At 39.4% G+C, this 22,147-nt stretch overlaps 1 protein-coding gene across 1 annotated transcript; it reads left to right on the forward strand.

Annotated features, from left to right (window-relative positions):
* Positions 1-20,838: 20,838 nt before the first annotated feature.
* LOC127680308 (olfactory receptor 2AG2-like) lies at positions 20,839-21,789 on the forward strand. Its single transcript, XM_052175808.1, has one exon. It carries the CDS (start codon positions 20,839-20,841, stop codon positions 21,787-21,789), a length of 951 nt encoding a protein of 316 aa, XP_052031768.1.
* The last annotated feature ends 358 nt before the right edge of the window (positions 21,790-22,147 follow it).

Raw genomic sequence — 22,147 nt, forward strand, 5'->3', positions numbered from 1 at the left:
CCCAACCTATAGATAGTTCTAGTAGTTACCTTTTACACTTTAATCTTTCAGTAAGTCAGAATTATTTTGTGAATGAAACATTTCTGCAAAATCCTAGTGTAAGAAGTATGTCTTTTGGTAGAGAAGTATGGAATGCCAAGAAAGTATGGACTCTTTTGGAAATGCTTTGTGAATTTTTTCAAGACACATTGTAGAATCTGGTGATTTGTCATATATGCACACAAACACCAGGTTTATTTCTATGTGGTAAATGCCATTTAGATGTTCTAAATAGGAAATTTTGTAAATAATTAAGTATAAGTGTAATACATGAGAATCAAGTTATATTTCAAGTATGTGATTCACACATAAATCAAGGAAGATATTTGAGTTTTGTATAATGTTTTAGTAAAGAATCAGTTACAGTTTTGTTATATGTTGAATTAGCATTAATTCAAGATGATTTGACAGATGCCATCCAAGGATTGCAGAGTGTGTGCATGTTTGTTTGTGTGTGTGTGTGTGCGTGTGCGCATGTGTGTGTGCTTGTGTTTGTGTTTGTGTTTGTATATTATAACAAACTTCCTTTCTTAATTTTATTTTCAATGAAGGAAATTGAACTGAACCAAACATTTATACTTATCCTATGATAATAATCAGCTCTTTTCCAATTTTTCCTAGCATATCTTGAACTTTCTCAAAATCCCCCTAGGATCCATATGCATAATATATGCATCTGCTTTAAACATTGTACAATGTATACATGTGCAAAAGCATCATCTGGTTACTCATGAATATGTATAATTTCTGTAGTTTTGTATCCATAAATCCTTGGTTAGAATTACCATCTTTCAGAAATAACAACAAACACTGCCATGGATATCGTGTGAGGGATACTGTACAGTAAGATGGAGATGTTAATGAATGTAGCCTCTATGGAAATACGTCTAGATATTTATCAAAAAGCTTGACATAGAACTAATATATGACCTAGTTATAGCACTTCTTGGCATATACCTAATGGAATGTACATCCTACCATAAAGACTCTTGAAAATTTTTGTTCATTGTCACTTTATTCACAATAGAAAATGGAATCAATTTAGATGTCCATTTATGGATGAATAGATTATCAAATTTCAGAACATATATACTACAGAAGTTTGTTAAGTAAAAAGAAAAATGAAATAATGAATATTGTAGCTAAATTGATGGAACTGTAAACAAAAATAATTATACTAAGTGAGGTAACACAGATACAGAAAAGCAAAGTCCATATGTTCTCTCTTATTTGTGGATTCTACCTCTAAATTCTTAGTTCATGTTCTTTTTTTTTATTCGATATAATTTATTTACATTTCAAATGATTTCCCCTTTTCTAGCCCCCCACTCCCCGAAAGTCCCGTAAGCCCCCTTCTCTTCCCCTGTCCTCCCACCCACCCCTTTCCACTTCCCCGTTCTGGTTTTGCCGAATACTGTTTCACTGAGTCTTTCCAGAATAAGGGGCCACTCCTCCTTTCTTCTTGTACCTCATTTGATGTGTGGATTATGTTTTGGGTATTCCAGTTTTCTAGGTTAATAACCACTTATTAGTGAGTGCATACCATGAATCACCTTTTGAGTCTGGGTTACCTCACTTAGTATGATGTTCTCTAGCTCCATCCATTTGCCTAAGAATTTCATGAATTCATTGTTTCTAATGGCTGAATAGTACTCCATTGTGTAGATATACCACATTTTTTGCAACCACTCTTCTGTTGAGGGATACCTGGGTTCTTTCCAGCATCTGGCAATTATAAATAGGGCTGCTATGAAAATAGTAGAGCATGTATCCTTATTACATGGTGGGGAATCCTCTGGGTATATGCCCAGGAGTGGTATAGCAGGATCTTCTGGAAATGAGGTGCCCAGTTTTCGGAGGAACCGCCAGACTGATTTCCACAGTGGTTGTACCAATTTGCAACCCCACCAGCAGTGGAGGAGTGTTCCTCTTTCTCCACACCCTCTCCAACACCTGCTGTCTCCTGAATTTTTAATCTTAGCCATTCTGACTGGTGTAAGATGAAATCTTAGGGTTGTTTTGATTTGCATTTCCCTAATGACTAATGAAGTTGAGCATTTTTTTTATTCGATATAATTTATTTACATTTCAAATGATTTCCCCTTTTCTAGCCCCCCACTCCCCAAAAGTCCCTTAAGTCCCCTTCTCTTTCCCTGTCCTCCCACCCACCCCTTCCCACTTCCCTGTTCTGGTTTTGCCGAATACTGTTTCACTGAGTCTTTCCAGAACCAGGGGCCAGTCCTCCTTTCTCCTTGTACCTCATTTGATGTGTGGATTATGTTTTGGGTATTCCAGTTTTCTAGGTTAATAACCACTTATTAGTGAGTGCATACCATGATTCACCTTTTGAGTCTGGGTTACCTCACTTAGTATGATGTTCTCTAGCTCCATCCATTTGCCTAAGAATTTCATGAATTCATTGTTTCTAATGGCCGAATAGTACTCCATTGTGTAGATATACCACATTTTTTGTATCCACTCTTCTGTTGAGGGATACCTGGGTTCTTTCCAGCATCTGGCAATTATAAATAGGACTTCTATGAACATAGTAGAGCATGTATCCTTATTACATGGTGGGGAATCCTCTGGGTATATGCCCAGGAGTGGTATAGCAGGATCTTTGCCAGTGAGGTACCCAGTTTTCGGAGGAACCGCCAGACTGATTTCCAGAGTGGTTCTACCAATTTGCAACCCCACCAGCAGTGGAGGAGTGTTCCTCTTTCTCCACATCCTCTCCAACACCTGCTGTCTCCTGAATTTTTAATCTTAGCCATTCAAACTGGTATAATGTGAAATCTCAGGGTTGTTTTTTTTTTTTTTTTTTTTTTTTTTTTTTTTTTTTACAGCAACCCATATTTTATTTTATTACTATAATGTTAAAATAAATGATTCAAATAGTAAAAGAAACAAAACAAGTCAATAGGTTATGTGCACACCTGTTTACTAGCTACAAGTTCAGGCATTTTCAGTCCAGCCCTCTACGGACTTTCCATGATAGGCCTATATTTTTTTTTTAATTTTTTTTTATTCGATATAATTTATTTACATTTCAAATGATTTCCCCTTTTCTAGCCCCCCACTCCCCGAAAGTCCCTTAAGCCCCCTTCTCTTCCCCTGTCCTCCCTCCCACCCCTTCCCACTTCCCCGTTCTGGTTTTGCCGAATACTGTTTCACTGAGTCTTTCCAGAACCAGGGGCCACTCCTCATTTCTTCTTGTATCTCATTTGATGTGTGGATTATGTTTTGGGTATTCCAGTTTTCTAGGTTAATAACCACTTATTAGTGAGTGCATACCATGACTCACCTTTTGAGTCTGGGTTACCTCACTTAGTATGATGTTCTCTAGCTCCATCCATTTGCCTAAGAATTTCATGAATTCATTGTTTCTAATGGCCGAATAGTACTCCATTGTGTAGATATACCACATTTTTTGCATCCACTCTTCTGTTGAGGGATACCTGGGTTCTTTCTAGCATCTGGCAATTATAAATAGGGCTTCTATGAACATAGTAGAGCATGTATCCTTATTACATGGTGGGGAATCCTCTGGATATATGCCCAGGAGTGGTATAGCAGGATCTTTGGCAGTGAGGTACCCAGTTTTCAGAGGAACTGCCAGACTGATTTCCAGAGTGGTTGTACCAATTTGCAACCCCACCAGCAGTGGAGGAGTGTTCCTCTTTCTCCACACCCTCTCCAACACCTGCTGTCTCCTGAATTTTTAATCTTAGCCATTCTGACTGGTGTAAGGTGAAATCTCAGGGTTGTTCTGATTTGTATTTCCCTAATGACTAATGAAATTGAGCATTTTTTAAGATGCTTCTCCGCCATCCGAAGTTCTTCAGGTGAGAATTCTTTGTTTAACTCTGTACCCCATTTTTTAATAGAGTTGTTTGGTTTTCTGGAGTCTAACTTCTTGAGTTCTTTATATATATTGGATATTAGCCCTCTATCTGATGTAGGATTGGTGAAGATCTTTTCCCAATGTGTTGGTGGCCAATTTGTCCTTTTGATGGTGTCCTTTGCCTTACAGAAACTTTGTAATTTTATGAGGTCCCATTTGTCAATTCTTGATCTTAGAGCATATGCTATTGGTGTTCTGTTCAGAAACATTCTCCCTGTACCGATGTCCTCAAGGGTCTTCCCCAGTTTCTTTTCTATTAGCTTCAGAGTGTCTGGCTTTATGTGGAGGTCCTTGATCCATTTGGATTTGAGCTTAGTACAAGGAGACAAGGATGGATCAATTCGCATTCTTCTGCATGCTGACCTCCAGTTGAACCAGCACCATTTGTTGAAAAGGCTATCTTTTTTCCATTGGATGTTTTCAGCCCCTTTGTCGAGGATCAAGTGACCATAGGTGTGTGGGTTCATTTCTGGATCTTCAATCCAGTTCCATTGATCCGCTTGCCTGTCACTGTACCAATACCATGCAGTTTTTAACACTATTGCTCTGTAGTATTGCTTGAGGTCAGGGATACTGATTCCCCCAGATTTTCTTTTGTTGCTGAGAATAGTTTTAGCTATCCTGGGTTTTTTGTTGTTCCAGATGAATTTGATAATTGCTCTTTCTAACTCTGTGAAGAATTGAGTTGGGATTTTGATGGGTATTGCATTGAATCTGTATATTGCTTTTGGCAAAATGGCCATTTTAACTATATTGATTCTACCAATCCATGAGCATGGGAGGTTTTCCCATTTTTTGAGGTCTTCTTCCATTTGTACTTTCAATTCATCACTTGCTAATCTTGTCCACTACACATACCAGATCATAACAATGTTCCCAAGGATGTATAAAATATTGTTTCTGACTTTCATCAAGTTTAAAGCACTAGGTATGAATCTTACCATGTGGTGTGGAACTCAGACCCAATTAGAAATCAGTTGGATACACCCCACTCATAAGAGTTATGCCATTGTCATACCAATTGTAATTTATTATCTCATAAGTCAAGTTTCCATTGCTATTTTAATTTATAACATTTTTTATAAAACTTACTTATAAATCAATTTATAGAAATCAAAAAACAAAATATCACTATTTATTATAACTTTAACCATAAATAACTAAAATGAACAAAAGGTTCTTCAGTCCTGTGTTTGTTTCTGTCTTCTGTGTCTATTGATACGTTTTACACACATATGATTCTATGCTTTTCTTGTCTATTGGGGAAGACATTATGTTAATGATGAAGGCAAATATTGAGTTCTACATTAATGTAACCCCGTTGCAGACATGTCTGAGTAGAAGGAAAACCAACTTGACCAATTCTCTATGTTGGGTAGAATGCAGCAAAATCAGGGTGTTAATCAGGAAGCCAAGACCTTTCCTGTTTCATCTTTTGACATATTTGCTTAATAAATTCACATGTGTTCCCAAGCAATTTCCTGCTGTCTTTTTTTTTTTGAACCATGCCAATATAAGAAAAAAATGTATGTTAGTCTCTCTGCTGTGATGATTAGAATTTGTACAGTACCAAGGCAATTCCACACTTAATGTTTGCCCATGGCACACAATCTACATTTCTTTTTCATTACTCTGGTCAAGTGTCAGTCATTTAACTTGGTGAATTTTTCCTGTTAATTAGTTCTTCTCATCTGCTTAGAAGACTCTTATTCTTCTCTGATAACAGTTCTAAGCAAACATCTGTAATACTGTATTATTAGGCTCTGCCAGAGCCTGACAAATATAGAAGTGTATACTAGCAGCCAACTGTTGTACTGAACATAGGGTTCCCTAATGGGGTCCCTAATGGAGGAGATATTAATTAGCCCAGAAGCCCTGAATACCCAAGGCACAAATCGCATAACAAATGACTCCCATGAAGAAGTATGGAGAGGGTCCTGATCCTGGAAAGGATTGATCTAGCATTGGAAGGGTCTAGAATAAGGACAGAGAAAAAGGAGGGAGGTGATTGGAGAAGGGATGGAGAGAAGAAGATTTATGGGATATATGGGGAGGGGGGATCCGGGAAAGGGGAAATCATTTGGAATGTAAACAAAGAATAAAAATGAAAAAAAAGAAAAGAAAGAAAAAAGGCCTGGAGTAGTTAAAGAGGCTTGTAACCCCATAGAAAGAATAATAATATCAACAAACCAGACACCTTAGAGCTCTCAGGACTAAACCACAAAACAAGGAGTACTCATGGAAGAACCCATCACTCCAGTATCATATGTAGACGAGGATGGCCTTGTCTGGCATCAATGGGAAGAGAGGCTTTTGGTCTTGTGAAGGCTTGATGCCCCAGTGTAGGGGAATTCAAGGATTGGGAGGTGGAATGTGGATGGGTGGGGGAATACCTCATAGAAGCACGGGGATGGGGGTTTTTCAGGCAGAAGGGAATTGAGAAATGGAATGACAATTGAAATGTAAATAAAGAAAATATCCAATTTTTAAAAAATAATTTTTGCTATGAATAATAATTTAATAGTGTATTATGACAATTTAAAAAGTTCTTCCAGCTGGGCAGTGGTGATGCATTCCTTTAATCCCAGCACTTGGGAGGCAAAGGCAGGTGGATTTCTGAGTTCAAGGCCAGCCTGGTCTACAAAAGTGAGTTCCAAGACACAGAGAAACCCTGTCTTAAACAAACAAACAATCAAAATTCTTCCACTGGCCTTTTATCATTTAAAATATGGATGAGATCACAATTTGTTGTGGTTTACTGTGTTGCCACCGGCTGCACAGTAACAGAGAGAGCTTTTGGTAGCACTAAAAAAGCATCACATATGGAAGGAGGCAGGTTAAAATATGGACGAAGCATATTTGCTGTCTGCAGGGACATAAAAGGATCACTAGGTACTGTATCACCCTGAGCTTTAGATTTCTGGTGGTGCAAACTGCCAGGGGTCTGCCTGCACTCAGGAACTGAGCACATAGGTGGTTCATCTGCAAGCCAGTCCATCACAGGACCTGTGTCCTATGTGAGAATCAGCAGAGGGTGTGACCCCCACCACAACTTCTTCCCTCCATAATAGACCAGACAGAGAACACCTGGTTGACCTTGACAACCTAAGTATAGCATTGCTTGAGGCAAGACTGAGAAGGGCTCCAAAGGCACAAAAGAGGAAGCCAGCATATCAGTAATCTGTGCCAGAAGAAACCCAGTCATCCAGTGGTGCAGAGATAATCTTAAAGATCCATATTAGGTTGAAGCACCAGCCAGTGACAATAGGACCATCTAACTCCTGGGAGAACCAGATGGCTAAAGGCAAAGGTAGGAACGTTACTAACAGAAACCAAGACATTATGGCAGCATCTGAACCCAATTCTCCAACATTAGCAAGTCCTGGATACCTCAACACACCAGATAAACAAGATTTGGACTTAAAATCACTGGTCATGATGCTAGTACAGGAACACATGAAGGACATTCTTAAAGAAATTCAGGAGAAAATGGATCAAAAATTAGAAGCCCTTACAAGGGAAACACAAAAATCATTGAAAGAAATTCAGGAGAATACAAAAGCCAATAAGGAGGAAATGCAAAAATCACTTAAAGAAATACAGGAGAACCTTGATCAACAGGCAGAAGTCATGAAAGATGAAACACAAAAATCGCTTAAAGAATTAGAGGAAAACACAAACAAGAAAATGACAGAACTGAGCAAAAATTTCCAGGATCTAAAAACAGAAGTAGAAACAACTAAGAAAGCACAAAGGGAGACAACTTTGGAGATAGAAAACCTGGGGAAGAAATCAGGGACCATAGACGCAAATAACAACAGAATACAAGAGATAGAAGAAAGAATCTCAGATGCTGAAGATACCATAGAAACCATGGACTCAACAGTTAAAGAAAATGCAAAATGCAAAAAACTTGTAACCCCAAATATCCAGGAAATCCAGGACACAATGAGAAAGCCAAATCTAAGGATTATAGGCATTGATGAGAGTGAAGATTTACAACTTAAAGGACCAGCAAATATCTTCAACAAAATTATGGAAGAAAACTTCCCTAACCTAAAGAGAGAGATGCCCATGAATATACAAGAAGCCTACAGAACTCCAAACAGACTGGACCAGAACAGAAATACCTCCTGTCACATAATAACCAAAACCCCAAATGTACTAATTAAAGAAATAATACTTAGGGCAGTAAGAGAAAAAGGCCAAGTAACATATAAAGGAAGACCTATCAGAATTACACCAGATTTCTCACCAGAGATCATGAAAGCTAGAAGATCCTGGGTGGAGCTCATGCAGACTCTAAGAGACCACAAATGCCAGCCGAGACTACTATACCCAGCGAAACTCTCAATTACTATAGATGAAGAAACCAAGATATTCCATGACAAAACTAAATTTACACAATATCTTTCTACAAACCCAGCCCTATAAAGGATAATAGGGGGAAAGCACAATTACAATGAGGGAAACTATACCCTGGAAAGAGCAGGATATTAATCTTCTTTCATCAAACCCAAAGAGGATAACCACACACGTATAAAATTAAAATCAAAAATGTTAGGAAGCAAAAATCACTACTACTTGATATCTCTTAACATCAATGGACTCAATTTCCCAATTAAAAGACATAGACTAACAGACTGGTTACGTAAACAGGACCCTACATTTTGCTGCATACAGGAAACACACCTCAATGTCAAAGACAAAAACTACCTTAGAGTAAAAGGCTGGAAGACAATTCTACAAGCAAATGGTCCCAGGAAACAAGCCGGAGTTGCCATTCTAATTTCAGATAAAATTGACTTTCAACCTAATGTCATCAAAAGAGACAGGGAAGGTCACTACTAAGAACTCTCAATCCTGAACATCTATGCCCCAAATATAAGGGCACTCTCATTCATAAAAGAAACTTTACTAAAGCTCAAAGTACACATTGCACTTAACACAATAATTATTGGTGACTTCAACACTCCACTTTCACCAATGGACCGATCAGGAAAACAGAAACTAAACAGGGAAACAATGAAACTAATTGAAGCTTTGAACCAATTGGAGTTAACAGATATATATATATATATATATATATATATATATATATATATATATATATATATATATATATATATATGTATATATATATATATATATATATATGTATATATATATATATATATATAACGTTTTATCCCAAAGCAAAAGAATATACCTTTTTCTCAGCACCTCATGTTACCTTCTCCAAAATAGATCGTATAGTTGGTCACAAGACAGACCTCAACAAATATAAGAAGATTGAAATAATCCCATGCCTCCTATCAGATCACTATGGAGTAAAAGTGGTCTTTAGTAACAGTAAAAACAACAGAAAGCCCACATAAACATGGAAACTGAACAATACTCTACTCAATGATACCTTGGTCAAGGAAAAAATAAAGAAAGAAATCAAACATTTCTTAGAATTTAATGAAAATGAAGGCACAACATACACAAATCTATGGGACACAATGAAAGCAGTGCTAAGAGGAAAACTCATAGCTTTGAGTGCCTCCAAAAAGAAATTCGAGAGAGTTTACACTAGAAGATTAACGGAACAACTGAAAACCCTGGAACAAGAAGAAGCTAATTCACCCAGGAGGAGAAGAAGACAGGAAATCATCAAACTCAGGGCTGAAATCAATCAAGTAGAAACCAAGAGAACCATACAAAGAATCAACAAGACTAAAAGCTAGTTCTTTGAAAAAAATCAACAAGATAGATAGACCCTTAGCCAGACTAACCAAAGGGCACAGAGAAAGTATCCAAATTAACAAAATTAGAAATGAAAATGGAGATATTACAACAGAAACCGAGGAAATTCAAAAAATCATCAGATCCTACTACAAAAACCTGTACTCAACACAACTGGAGAATCTGGAGGAAATGGACATTTTCTTAGACAGATACCAATTACCAAAATTAAACCAGGATCAAATAGACCATCTAAACAGACCCATAAACCCTAAAGAAATAGAAGGGGTCATAGATAGCCTTCAGACCAAAAAAATCACAGGACCAGATGGTTTCAATGCAGAATTCTATCAGACCTTCAAAGAAGACTTAACACCAATACTCTTCAAACGTTTCCACCAAATAGAAACAGAAGGAACACTACCCAACTCCTTCTTCGAAGCCACTATTACACTGATACCAAAATCACCGAAAGATCCAACTAAGAAAGAGAATTTCAGGCCAATTTCCCTTATGAATATCGAAGCAAAAATACTAAATAAAATTCTTGCCCACCGAATCCAAGAACACATCAAAACGATCATCCACCATGATCAAGTAGGCTTCATCCCAGGGATGCAGGGACGGTTCAATATAAGGAAATCCATAAATGCTATCCACTACATAAACAAACTCAAAGAAAAAAACCACATGATCATTTCATTAGATGCTGAAAAAGCATTTGACAAAATTCAGCATCCTTTCAGGCTAAAAGTCTTAGAAAGGAAAGGAATTCAAGGCCCATATCTAAACATAGTAAAGGCAATATACAGCAAACCGGTAGCCAACATCAAACTAAATGGAGAGAAACTTGAAGCAATCCCACTAAAATCAGGGACTAGACAGGACTGCCCCCTCTCTCCATATCTTTTCAATCTTAAAGTCCTAGCTAGAGCAATTAGACAACATAAGGAAGTCAAAGGATACAAATTGGAAAGGAAGAAGTCAAACTATCACTATTTGCAGATGATATGATCACATACTTAAGTGACCCTAAAAACTCTACTAGAGAACTCCTACAGCCGATAAACAACTTCAGCAAAGTGGCTGGCTACAAAATCAACGCAAGCAAATCAGTAGCCTTTATATATTCAAAGGATAATCAGACTGAGAAAGAAATTAGGGAAATGACCCCCTTCACAATAGCTACAAACAGCATAAAGTATCTTGGGGTGACTCTAACCAAACAAGTGAAAGACTTATATGACAAGAACTTCAGATCTCTGAAGAAGGAAATCGAAGAAGATCACAGAAAATGGAAAAATCTTCCATTCTCGTGGATTGGCAGGATTAATATAGTTAAAATGGCCATCTTGCCAAAGGCAATCCACAGATTTAATGCTATTCCCAAAAAAATCCCAACCCAGTTCTTCATAGAGCTAGAAAGAGCAATTCTCAAATTCATCTGGAATAACAAAAAACCCAGGATAGCTAAAACTTTTCTCAACAGTAAAAGAACTTCAGGGGGATTTAATATCCCAGACATTAAACTCTACTACAGAGCAATAGTGATAAAAACTGCATGGTGTTGGTACAATGTCAGGCAAGCAGATCAATGGAATAGGATTGAAGACCCAGAAATGAACCAACACACATATGGTCACTTGGTCTTCGACAAAGGAGCTGAAAGCATCCAGTGGAAAAAAGATATTCTTTTCAACAAATGGTGCTGTTTCAATTGGAGGTCAGCATGCAGAAGAATGTGCATCGATCCATTCTTATCTCCTTGTACCAAGCTCAACTCCAAATGGATCAAGGACCTCCACATAAAACCTGACACACTGAAACTAATTGAAAAGAAACTGGGGAAGACCCTGGAGGACATGGGCACGGGGGACAAGTTCCTGAATAGAACACCAATAGCTTATGCTTTAAGATCAAGAATTGACAAATGGGACCTCATAAAACTACAAAGTTTCTGTAAGGCAAAGGACACCATCAAAAGGACAAAACGTCAACCAACAGACTGGGAAAGGATCTTCACCAACCCTAAATCTGACAGAGGGCTGATATCTAATATATACAAAGAACTCAAGAAAGTAGAACCCAGAGAAACAAATAACCCCATTAAAAAGTGCGGTATGGAGCTAAACAAAGAATTTTCACATGAAGAACTTCGGAGAGCTGAGAAAAACCTTAACAAATGTTCAACATCATTATTCATTAGGGAAATGCAAATCAAAACAACCCTGAGATTTCACCTCACACCAGTCAGAATGGCTAAGGTCAAAAACTCAGGAGACAGCAGGTGTTGGCGAGGATGTGGAGAAAGAGGATCAGTCCTCCACTGCTGGTGGGATTGCAAGATGGTGCAACCACTTTGGAAATCAGTCTGGCGGTTCCTCAGAAAACTGGGCATGTCACTTCCTGAGGACCCTGTCATACCACTACTGGGAATATATCCAGAGGATTCATCAGCATGCAATATGGACACATGCTCAACTATGTTCATAGCAGCCCTATTTGTAGTAGCCAGAAGCTGGAAAGTACCTAGGTGTCCTTCAGTGGAGGAATGGATAAAAAAAATGTGGTATATTTACACAATGGGGTACTATTCAGCCATTAGAAACAATGAATTCATGAAATTCTTAGACAAATGGATGGAGCTCGAGAATATCATACTAAGTGAGGTGGCAAAGGGAAGGCTCCTGCCACAGGCCTCTGGATGGATCCTCTGCTCTTCCAGGTCACACAGGCTCACCAGAGCAAGCTGCCTCCCTGTGGCTGGCCTCAGGATGCACCACTGGCCCTCTGCACTGCTTGGGGATGGGGGGCGTGTCCCAGGCTGCTCCCAATCAAGAGCTGCAGCTCTGTTTTGAGATACTATTAATTTTGAATTTAATATTAGATTTGAAAAATCCAGTATAATTCAGCCAAACAAACTGTAAGCACTAACAATTTCTTCAGGAAAGTGATATCAAGAATTCTAGTGGGCGGCGGCGGCGGCAGTGCAGCAGTGGCTGGTCCAGCTGAAGGGCCATCAGCAGTGGAACCAAGGCATCACAGGGTCCAGTTAGGCCCTGCGCCCACGACCACTGACCTTCGCTGACCAGCTGGGCGGCAAGCAGCTGCAGTTGTGCGGTGCCTTTCCTGCATGGAAGCCACTTCAGAACTCGGCCTCCCACCAGACTGAGGTACACAAATATAATCCAAGGCCAGCACCGCGGTGGTCTGAGCCCGACGGGTGTTGGCCTGCACCCAGGCCCTGGGCTGGTGGGGGGGGGGCCATCGGGGTGCCAACCCAGCCAGGAGGTTTTTTGCCCAGGCCTGCGAGCGCGCCGCCATTTTGCCTGCAGGACGACAGGGAGCTCTGGCGGGCAGACCTGTAACAGGCATAGCCTGAGGCTAACAAAGCAGGGGTCTAGGCCCCAAAAGGCACAGGACTGACCCCAAGAACTGGGAAGCTTGGTGGGCCATCTGTGAGTCAACCCGCCCAGGAGGTTGTTAGCACAGCAGACTCTCCCAGCGCTTTCAGGGAGCGCGGGCGTGCACGCCCGCCATCCTAGTCACCTGGCGGACCCAATTAACAGTCATAGCCCTAGGGGAACTTTGCTCGGACCTTGACCTCCCAGGCTTTTGCCTGGACTCAGGGCCTGGGCAGCCAGGCTAACCTTGTGTGCACCAGCCCGGTTGGGGACGGAGTGAGCAGAACACAGGGGAGGTCACAGCAGCATACACTGTCGGCACTCCCTGGGGGTGCACACGGGCTCCATCTGGTCCACAGACACAATCTGGGGCAAGGCCTCAGGCGGAAGCCCTCAGCTCAACTCTCTCCGCTTCCGGATCCAGATCAGCCTGGGCAGTCAGTGTGCTCCAGTGAATCCAGCGGGCCCCAGCGGGAGCTTTCGGGTGCCTGCTTTGGGATCTGAACAGCCTGGGCAGTAGCACCCTGTCTACAAGCAGTGCAGGAGGTAAGCTGTGCACCAGAGGCCAACTGGGAAGGGGCAGCTTGCACTAGTGAGTACAGCACTGACAAGACAAACTAACACGAGTGAGAACTAGATGGCAAAAAGCAAACGCAGGAACGTCACTAACAGAAATCAAGGCAATATGGCAACATCTGAACCCAATTCTCCTCTACCAACATGTCCTGGATACCCCATCACACCAGTAAACAAGATTTGGATTTAAAATCACTGGTCATGATGCTGGTACAGGAACACATGAAGGACATACTTAAAGAAATTCAGGAGAAAATGGACCAAAAGTTAGAAGCCCTTGCAAGGGAAACACAAAAATCATTGAAAGAAATCCAGGAGAATACAAAAGCCAACAAGGAGGAAATGCAAAAAACACTTAAAGAAATACAGGAGAACTTTGGTCAACAGGCTGAGGTAATGAAAGAGGAAACACAAAAATCTCTTAAAGAAATACAGGAGAACTTTGGTCAACAGGCTGAGGTCATGAAAGAGGAAACACAAAAATCTCTTAAAGAATTACAGGAAAGCACAAACAAGCAAGTGAAGGAGCTAAACAAAATCATCCAGGATCTAAAATCAGAAGTAGAAGCAACTAAGAAAACTCAAAGGGAGACAACTTTGGAGATAGAAAGCCTTGGGAAGAAATCAGGGGACAGAGATGCAAATATCAACAACAGAATACAAGAGATAGAAGAAAGAATCTCAGATGCTGAAGATTCCATAGAAACCATGGACTCAACAGTTAAAGAAAATGCAAAATGCAAAAAGCTTGTAACCCAAAATATCCAGGAAATCCAGGACGCAATGAGAAGACCAAACCTAAGGATTATAGGCATAGATGAGAGTGAAGATTTACAACTTAAAGGGCCAGCAAATATCTTCAATAAAATTATGGAAGAAAACTTCCCTAACCTAAAGAGAGAGATGCCCATGAATATACAAGAAGCCTACAGAACTCCAAACAGACTGAACCAGAACAGAAATACTTTCCGTCACATAATAATCAAAACACCAAATGTTCTAAACAAAGAAAGAATACTAAAGGCAGTAAGAGAAAAAGGCCAAGTAACATATAAAGGAAGACCTATCAGAATCACAGCAGACTTTTCACCTGAGACTATGAAGGCTAGAAGGTCCTGGGCAGATCTCATGCAGACTCTAAGAGAACACAAATGCCAACCAAAACTACTATATCCAGCAAAACTCTCAATCACCATAGATGGAGAAACTAAGATATTTCATGACAAAACCAAGTTTACCCAATATCTATCCACAAACCCAGCCCTAAAAAGGATAATAGGAGGACAACACCAATACAAGGAGGGAAACTTCACCCTGGAAAAAGCAAGATAGTAACCTTTCATCAAACCCAAAAGAAGTTAAGCATTCAAATTTAAAAAATAACGTCAAAATTGATAGGAAGTAACAATCACTATTCCTTAATATCTCTTAACATCAATGGACTTAATGCCCCAATAAAAAGACACAGACTAACTGAATGGATACGTAAACAGGACCCTACATTTTGCTGCTTACAGGAAACACACCTCAGGGTCAAAGACAAACACTACCTTAGAGTAAAAGGCTGGAAGACAATTTTATAAGCAAATGGTCTCAGGAAACAAGCTGGAGTAGCCATTTTAATATCAGATAAAATTGACTTTCAACCCAAAGACATCAAAAGAGACCCTGAGGGACACTTCTTGCTGGTCAAAGGAAAAATACAAAAAGAAGAACTGTCAATCCTGAACATCTATGCCCCAAATGCAAGGGCACCCTCTTTCGTAAAAGAAACTTTATTAAAACTAAAAGTACACATTGCACCTAACACAATAATTGTGGGTGACTTCAACACTGCACTTTCCTCAGTGGACCGATCAGGAAAACAGAAACTAAACAGGGACACAATGAAACTAATTGAAGCTTTGGACCAATTAGATTTAACAGATATATATAGAACATTCTATCCTAAAACAAAAGAATATACCCTTTTCTCAGCACCTCATGGTACCTTCTCCAAAATCGACGATATAATTGGTCACAAGACAGACCTCAACAAATATAAGAAGATAGAACTAATCCCATGCCTCCTATCTGATCACTATGGAGTAACAGTGGTCTTCAATAGCAACAGAAACAACAGAAAACCCACATACACGTGTAAACTGAACAATACTCTACTCAATGATACCTTGGTCAAGGAAGAAATAAAGAAAGAAATTAAAGACTTTTTAGAACACAATGAAAATGAAAACACAACATTCCCAAATCTATGGGACACAATGAAAGCAGTGCTAAGAGGAAAACTCATAGCCCTGAGTGCCTCCAAAAAGAAAATGGAGAGAGCATACATTACCAGCTTAATGACACACCTGAAAGCCCTAGAACAAAAAGAAGCTATTTCGCCCAGGAGGAGTAGAAGGCAGGAAATCATCAAACTCAGGCCCGAAATCAATCAAGTAGAAACAAAGAGAACCATACAAAAAATCAACAAAACCAGGAGCTGGTTCTTTGAGAAAATCAACAAGATAGATAAACCCTTAGCCAGACTGACCAAAGGGCACAGAGAAAGTATCCAAATTAACAAACTTAGAAATGAAAAGGGAGATATAACAACGGAAACTGAGGAAATCCAAAAAATCATCAGATCCTACTACAAGAGCCTGTACTCAACACAACTGGAGAATCTGGAGGAAATGGACAATTTCCTTGACAGATACCAAATACCAAAATTAAATCAGGACCAACTAGACCATCTAAACAGTCCCATAATGCCTAAAGAAATAGAAGGAGTCATAGAAAGTCTTCCAACCAAAAAAAGCACAGGACCAGATGGTTTCAGTGCAGAATTCTACCAGACCTTCAAAGAAGAGTTAACACCAATACTCTTCAAACTATTCCACAAAATAGAAACAGAAGGAACACTACCCAATTCCTTCTACGAAGCCACAATTACGCTGATACCAAAGCCACACAAAGATCCAACAAAGAAAGAGAACTTCAGACCAATTTCCCTTATGAACATTGATGCAAAAATACTCAATAAAATTCTTGCCAACTGAATCCAAGAACACATCAAAATGATCATCCACCATGATCAAGTAGGCTTTATCCCGGGAATGCAGGGTTGGTTCAATATACGGAAATCCATCAATACAATCCACTACATAAACAAACTCAAAGAACAAAACCACATGGTCATTTCATTGGATGCTGAAAAAGCATTTGACAAAATTCAGCATCCCTTCATGCTTAAAGTCTTGGAGAGAACAGGAATTCAAGGCCCATACCTAAACTTAGTAAAAGCAATATGCAGCAAACCAGTAGCCAGCATCAAACTAAATGGAGAGAAACTTGAAGCAATCCCACTGAAATCAGGGACCAGACAAGGCTGCCCCCTTTCTCCTTATCTCTTCAATATTGTACTTGAGGTACTAGCTCGGGCAATTCGACAACATAAGGAGGTCAAAGGGATACAAATTGGAAAGGAAGAAGTCAAACTATCATTATTTGCAGACGACATGATCGTCTACCTAAGTGACCCAAAGAACTCCACTAGAGAGCTCCTACAGCTGATAAACAACTTCAGCAAAGTGGCAGGTTATAAAATCAACTCAAGCAAATCAGTGGCCTTCCTATACTCAAAGGATAAGCAGGCTGAGAAAGAAATTAGGGAAATGACCCCTCTCACAATAGCCACAAACAGTATAAAGTATCTTAGGGTGACTCTTACCAAACATGTAAAAGATCTGTATGACAAGAACTTCAAGACTCTGAAGAAGGAAATGGAAGAAGACCTCAAAAAATGGGAAAACCTCCCATGCTCATGGATCGGTAGAATCAATATAGTTAAAATGGCCATTTTGCCTAAAGCACTATACAGATTCGATGCAATACCCATCAAAATCCCAACTCAATTCTTCACAGAGTTAAAAGGAGCAATTATCAAATTCATCTGGAACAACAAAAAACCCAGGATAGCTAAAACTATTCTCAGCAACAAAAGAAAAGCTGGGGTAATCAGTATCCCTGACCTCAAGCAATACTACAGAGCAATAGTGCTAAAAACTGCATGGTATTGGTACAGTGACAGGCAGGAGGATCAATGGAACAGGATTGAAGATCCAGAAATGAACCCACACACCTATGGCCACTTGATCCTCAACAAAGAGGCTGAAAACATCCAATGGAAAAAAGATAGCCTTTTCAACAAATGGTGCTGGTTCAACTGGAGGTCAGCATGCAGAAGAATGCGAATTGATCCATCCTTGTCTCCTTGTACTATGCTCAAATCCAAATGGATCAAGGACCTCCACATAAAGCCAGACACTCTGAAGCTAATAGAAAAGAAACTGGGGAAGACCCTTGAGGACATCGGTACAGGGAGAAAGTTTCTGAACAGAACACCAATAGCGTATGCTCTAAGAGCAAGAATTGACAAATGGGACCTCATAAAATTACAAAGTTTCTGTAAGGCAAAGGACACCATCAAGAGGACAAATCAGCAACCAACAAAGTGGGAAAAGATCTTCACCAATCCTACATCAGATAGAGGGCTAACATCCAATATATATAAAGAACTCAAGAAGTTAGATTCCAGAAAACCGAACAACCCTATTAAAAAATGGGGCACAGAGTTAAACAAAGAATTCACACCTGAAGAACTTCGGATGGCAGAGAAGCATCTTAAAAAATGCTCAACTTCATTAGTCATTAGGGAAATGCAAATCAAAACAACCCTAAGATTTCATCTTACACCAGTCAGAATGGCTAAGATTAAAAATTCAGGAGACAGCAGGTGTTGGAGAGGGTGTGGAGAAAAAGGAACACTCCTCCACTGCTGGTGGGGTTGCAAATTGGTACAACCACTCTGGAAATCAGTCTGGCGGTTCCTCTGAAAACTGGGCACCTCACTTCCAGAAGATCCTGCTATACCACTCCTGGGCATATACCCAGAAGACTCCCCACCATGTAATAAGGATACATGCTCTACTATGTTCATAGCAGCCCTATTTATAATTGCCAGATGCTGGAAAGAACCCAGGTATCCCTCAATAGAAGAGTGGATGCAAAAAATGTGGTATATCTACACAATGGAGTACTATTCAGCCATTAGAAACAATGAATTCATGAAATTCTTAGGCAAATGGATGGAGCTAGAGAATATCATACTAAGTGAGGTAACCCAGACTCAAAAGGTGAATCATGGTATGCACTCACTAATAAGTGGATATTAACCTAGAAAACTGGAATACCCAAAACATAATCCACACATCAAATGAGGTACAAGAAGAAAGGAGGAGTGGCCCCTGGTTCTGGAAAGACTCCATGAAACAGTATTCGGCAAAACCAGAACAGGGAAGTGGGAATGGGTGGGTGGGAGGACAGGGGAAGAGAAGGGGGCTTACGTGACTTTCGGGGAGTGGGGGGGCTAGAAAAGGGGAAATCATTTGAAATGTAAATAAATTATATCGAATAAAAAAAAAGAAAAGAAGAAAAAAAAGTTCATTTACTATTTGCCACATTTGCCTTTTTTGCAACAAATTCTCACCTTTTTGGAGTGTCTCATTTCTTCCCTGAGAACACATTTAAATCCATATCTGTAATTTTCTACAGTTCTAAAAATTGGGTGATTTTAGTCATTTGTTGCACTGAACATTTTTATCTCTTAAATTGTAAATCGTAAGTAGTCATTGTATAAAGAGGTAGCTTCATTATGACATTTTCCTACAAGTAAATCACTTATATTGATCACCTTTACAATACCCCCATATTGTTGTTATAGACTATCTATTCAATTTCTTCTTTGTTCTCTTGATGGATCTTGCATTCAATGGTGAGAGAAAGCTATGGCCTCAGAACTGATTCAGAAACATCAAGCTCAGGAAAACAAGCTAGACTACATACCCAAGAGGATTAGTTAATGTGCCATTTCTTAGAATTACATTTCCAGGAGAGGCCATCTCAGCTGGGAGATAAATCCCAGAGAGCAAAACAAAAGGAGGCCACAAACTCAAAAGGCATAGTGTGCTCCTCAACAAAGCCTTTGTTACCACTACACTCAGGTAAGTTTAGGTGGGGCTCTTTGGACATTTCTTCCAGTTTCTACTTCTTTCATATACCTTTCTTCTTTACTCCCAGATGGAAGAAGCAATAGAGAAATCTGAGCATCTTGTCCCAAGACCCGTTGGATAACTAACAAGAAGCTAGAGGATTTCCTTTCATTAACCCTATTGAACAGAAAGTTCCTTTGAATTCTCAGATATGAGAACTAGGAGACATCTTGACACATAGGACACCAACCATAGACTGTTACCTTCATATCGACCCTCCAATAAACATCTGTAGATGAAAGAAAGGAATAGAACATTGTAAGAATTCCTTCCCTACTTAACTGACTTAGCAAAACAAACCATTTAGGTATTACTGAAATGTTACCTTTTCCCTTCTTTGCATTTAATAACCTCAATCTTCATGCAGTTGAAATGTAAAAAAGATAATCATACAGCTCTGGTTTTTGTTACCTGAAGTAATGAATATTTCTCTTAGTTAATGAAATATGTATTCTTTGAGCATAGTCCAAAGCAGTTGCTAACTTATGAAACTACAATATCAAATTTGCTACTGTATTAGTTCCATTGTCCTTTCAATTACTATATTTTAGGACTGATAAAGACATGTTGAAACCCCACAAATACATGCACCTACTTTGTTGTAAATACAATTTACACTACAGTAACAATACATCAGTTTAACAACGATGCCCCTATGTAGCACTTTAGTATTATAAATGTGTATGGTACTCTATTACAACATTTATATACAGTGATTTACTAGTATAGTCTAGTGTGCTCCTTACTAGTACTTCCATGTGTAATGATGCTCTACATCCTGTGCATTTCTGTAACAGCACATCTGTGTATGTCTCTACTCAGATATCCATCTGTTCTGCATTATGAGTAGAGTCTAGTTTGAGTATCTTCTTTCCAAGATTAATTTCTGTTTTTCCCAAGAGTAATTTCAATACCCATCTTCAGAATATTTGCCAATACACAATTAAAAGCCAATTTTAGATATCAATGAGCAAATGTATTAATATATTAAAATAGCATTTTATTGGAGTATCAATTGCTAACATAAAAACAAGTTCTATAATAACAAAATTCAATGGACTCCTTTGTTTCTAGACAATCAAACATTTCACTCAAAATGGAGTTAAGAAACTTGACCATGGGCAATGGCTTCATCTTAGTGGGCATTCTGGATGACAGTGGCTCTCCTGAACTGCTCTGTGCCACAATCACAGCCCTGTACATGTTGGCTATGACCAGCAATGGAGTGCTACTCCTGGTCATCACTATAGATGCCCGGCTCCACGTGCCCATGTATCTCCTGCTTGGACAGCTGTCTCTCATGGACCTCCTCCTGACATCAGTTATCACTCCAAAGGCTGTCATGGATTTTCTGCTCAAAGACAACACCATCTCCTTTGGAGGTTGTGCCCTCCAAATGTTTCTAGAACTGGCACTGGGTAGTGCAGAGGACCTCCTTCTGGCCTTTATGGCTTATGACAGGTATGTGGCCATTTGTCATCCTCTAAATTACATGATCTTCATGAGACCAAGCATCTTCTGGTTCATAGTAGGTACTACATGGATCCTGGCATCAGTCATAGCCTTAGTATTTACTATGTACACTATGCACTATCCGTTCTGTAAATCCCAGCAGATCAGACACCTGTTCTGTGAGATCCCTCCATTGTTGAAGCTAGCCTGTGCAGACACCTCCACATATGAGTTGACAGTTTATTTGACAAGTGTTTCTGTGTTGATTCTCCCTCTTGCTGTTATTCTGGCCTCCTATGTACGCATTCTATTTACTGTATTCAACATGCCCTCAAATGAGGGCAGGAAGAAAGCCCTTGTCACCTGTTCTTCTCATCTGATTGTTGTTGGGATGTGGTACGGGGGTTCTTCGCTCATGTATGTCCTTCCTAGTCAATTCCACAGTCCCAAACAAGATAATATCCTCTCCATTTTCTATACTGTTGTCACTCCAGCTCTGAATCCCCTCATCTACAGCCTGAGGAATAAGGAAGTCACTGGGGCTTTAAGGAGAACTCTTGGAAGACAGTTATTGCAAACACAATCCACTTTCTAGGTAGTTCTTTCTAATAGCTACCTTCTAAACATACTTTCTTCTTAAAGTTAGATTTCAGCTATGAATACAATCATCCTGTACAAATCAATCCAGTAAAAATGTATATCTGTTGATATAAAACTATGGTAATGAAACAACCCTTATTAAGTACTTTTGACCTTTTCTTTATGAGATATTTCATAATAATTACCCAGAGACAACTTCTACGTGTATTTAAATGAATTACCACATTTCACATTCAGACTATTAAGTATCTCAGTGAGTGAATATCCACACAAAAGATTTCTTCCCCATAAGGTATTTTCCTCCTTATTCTAAGGTAGGTTTACAAAGCAATGATTAGATTCATGTCTGCTGT

This window comes from Apodemus sylvaticus, chromosome 1, assembly GCF_947179515.1.
Source record: "Apodemus sylvaticus chromosome 1, mApoSyl1.1, whole genome shotgun sequence".
Taxonomy (NCBI): Eukaryota; Metazoa; Chordata; class Mammalia; order Rodentia; family Muridae; genus Apodemus; species Apodemus sylvaticus.

Coding starts and splice junctions, on each gene's coding strand:
- LOC127680308 (XM_052175808.1), top strand. CDS start 20,839: ATGGAGTTAAGAAACTTGACCATGGGCAATGGCTTCATCTTAGTGGGC.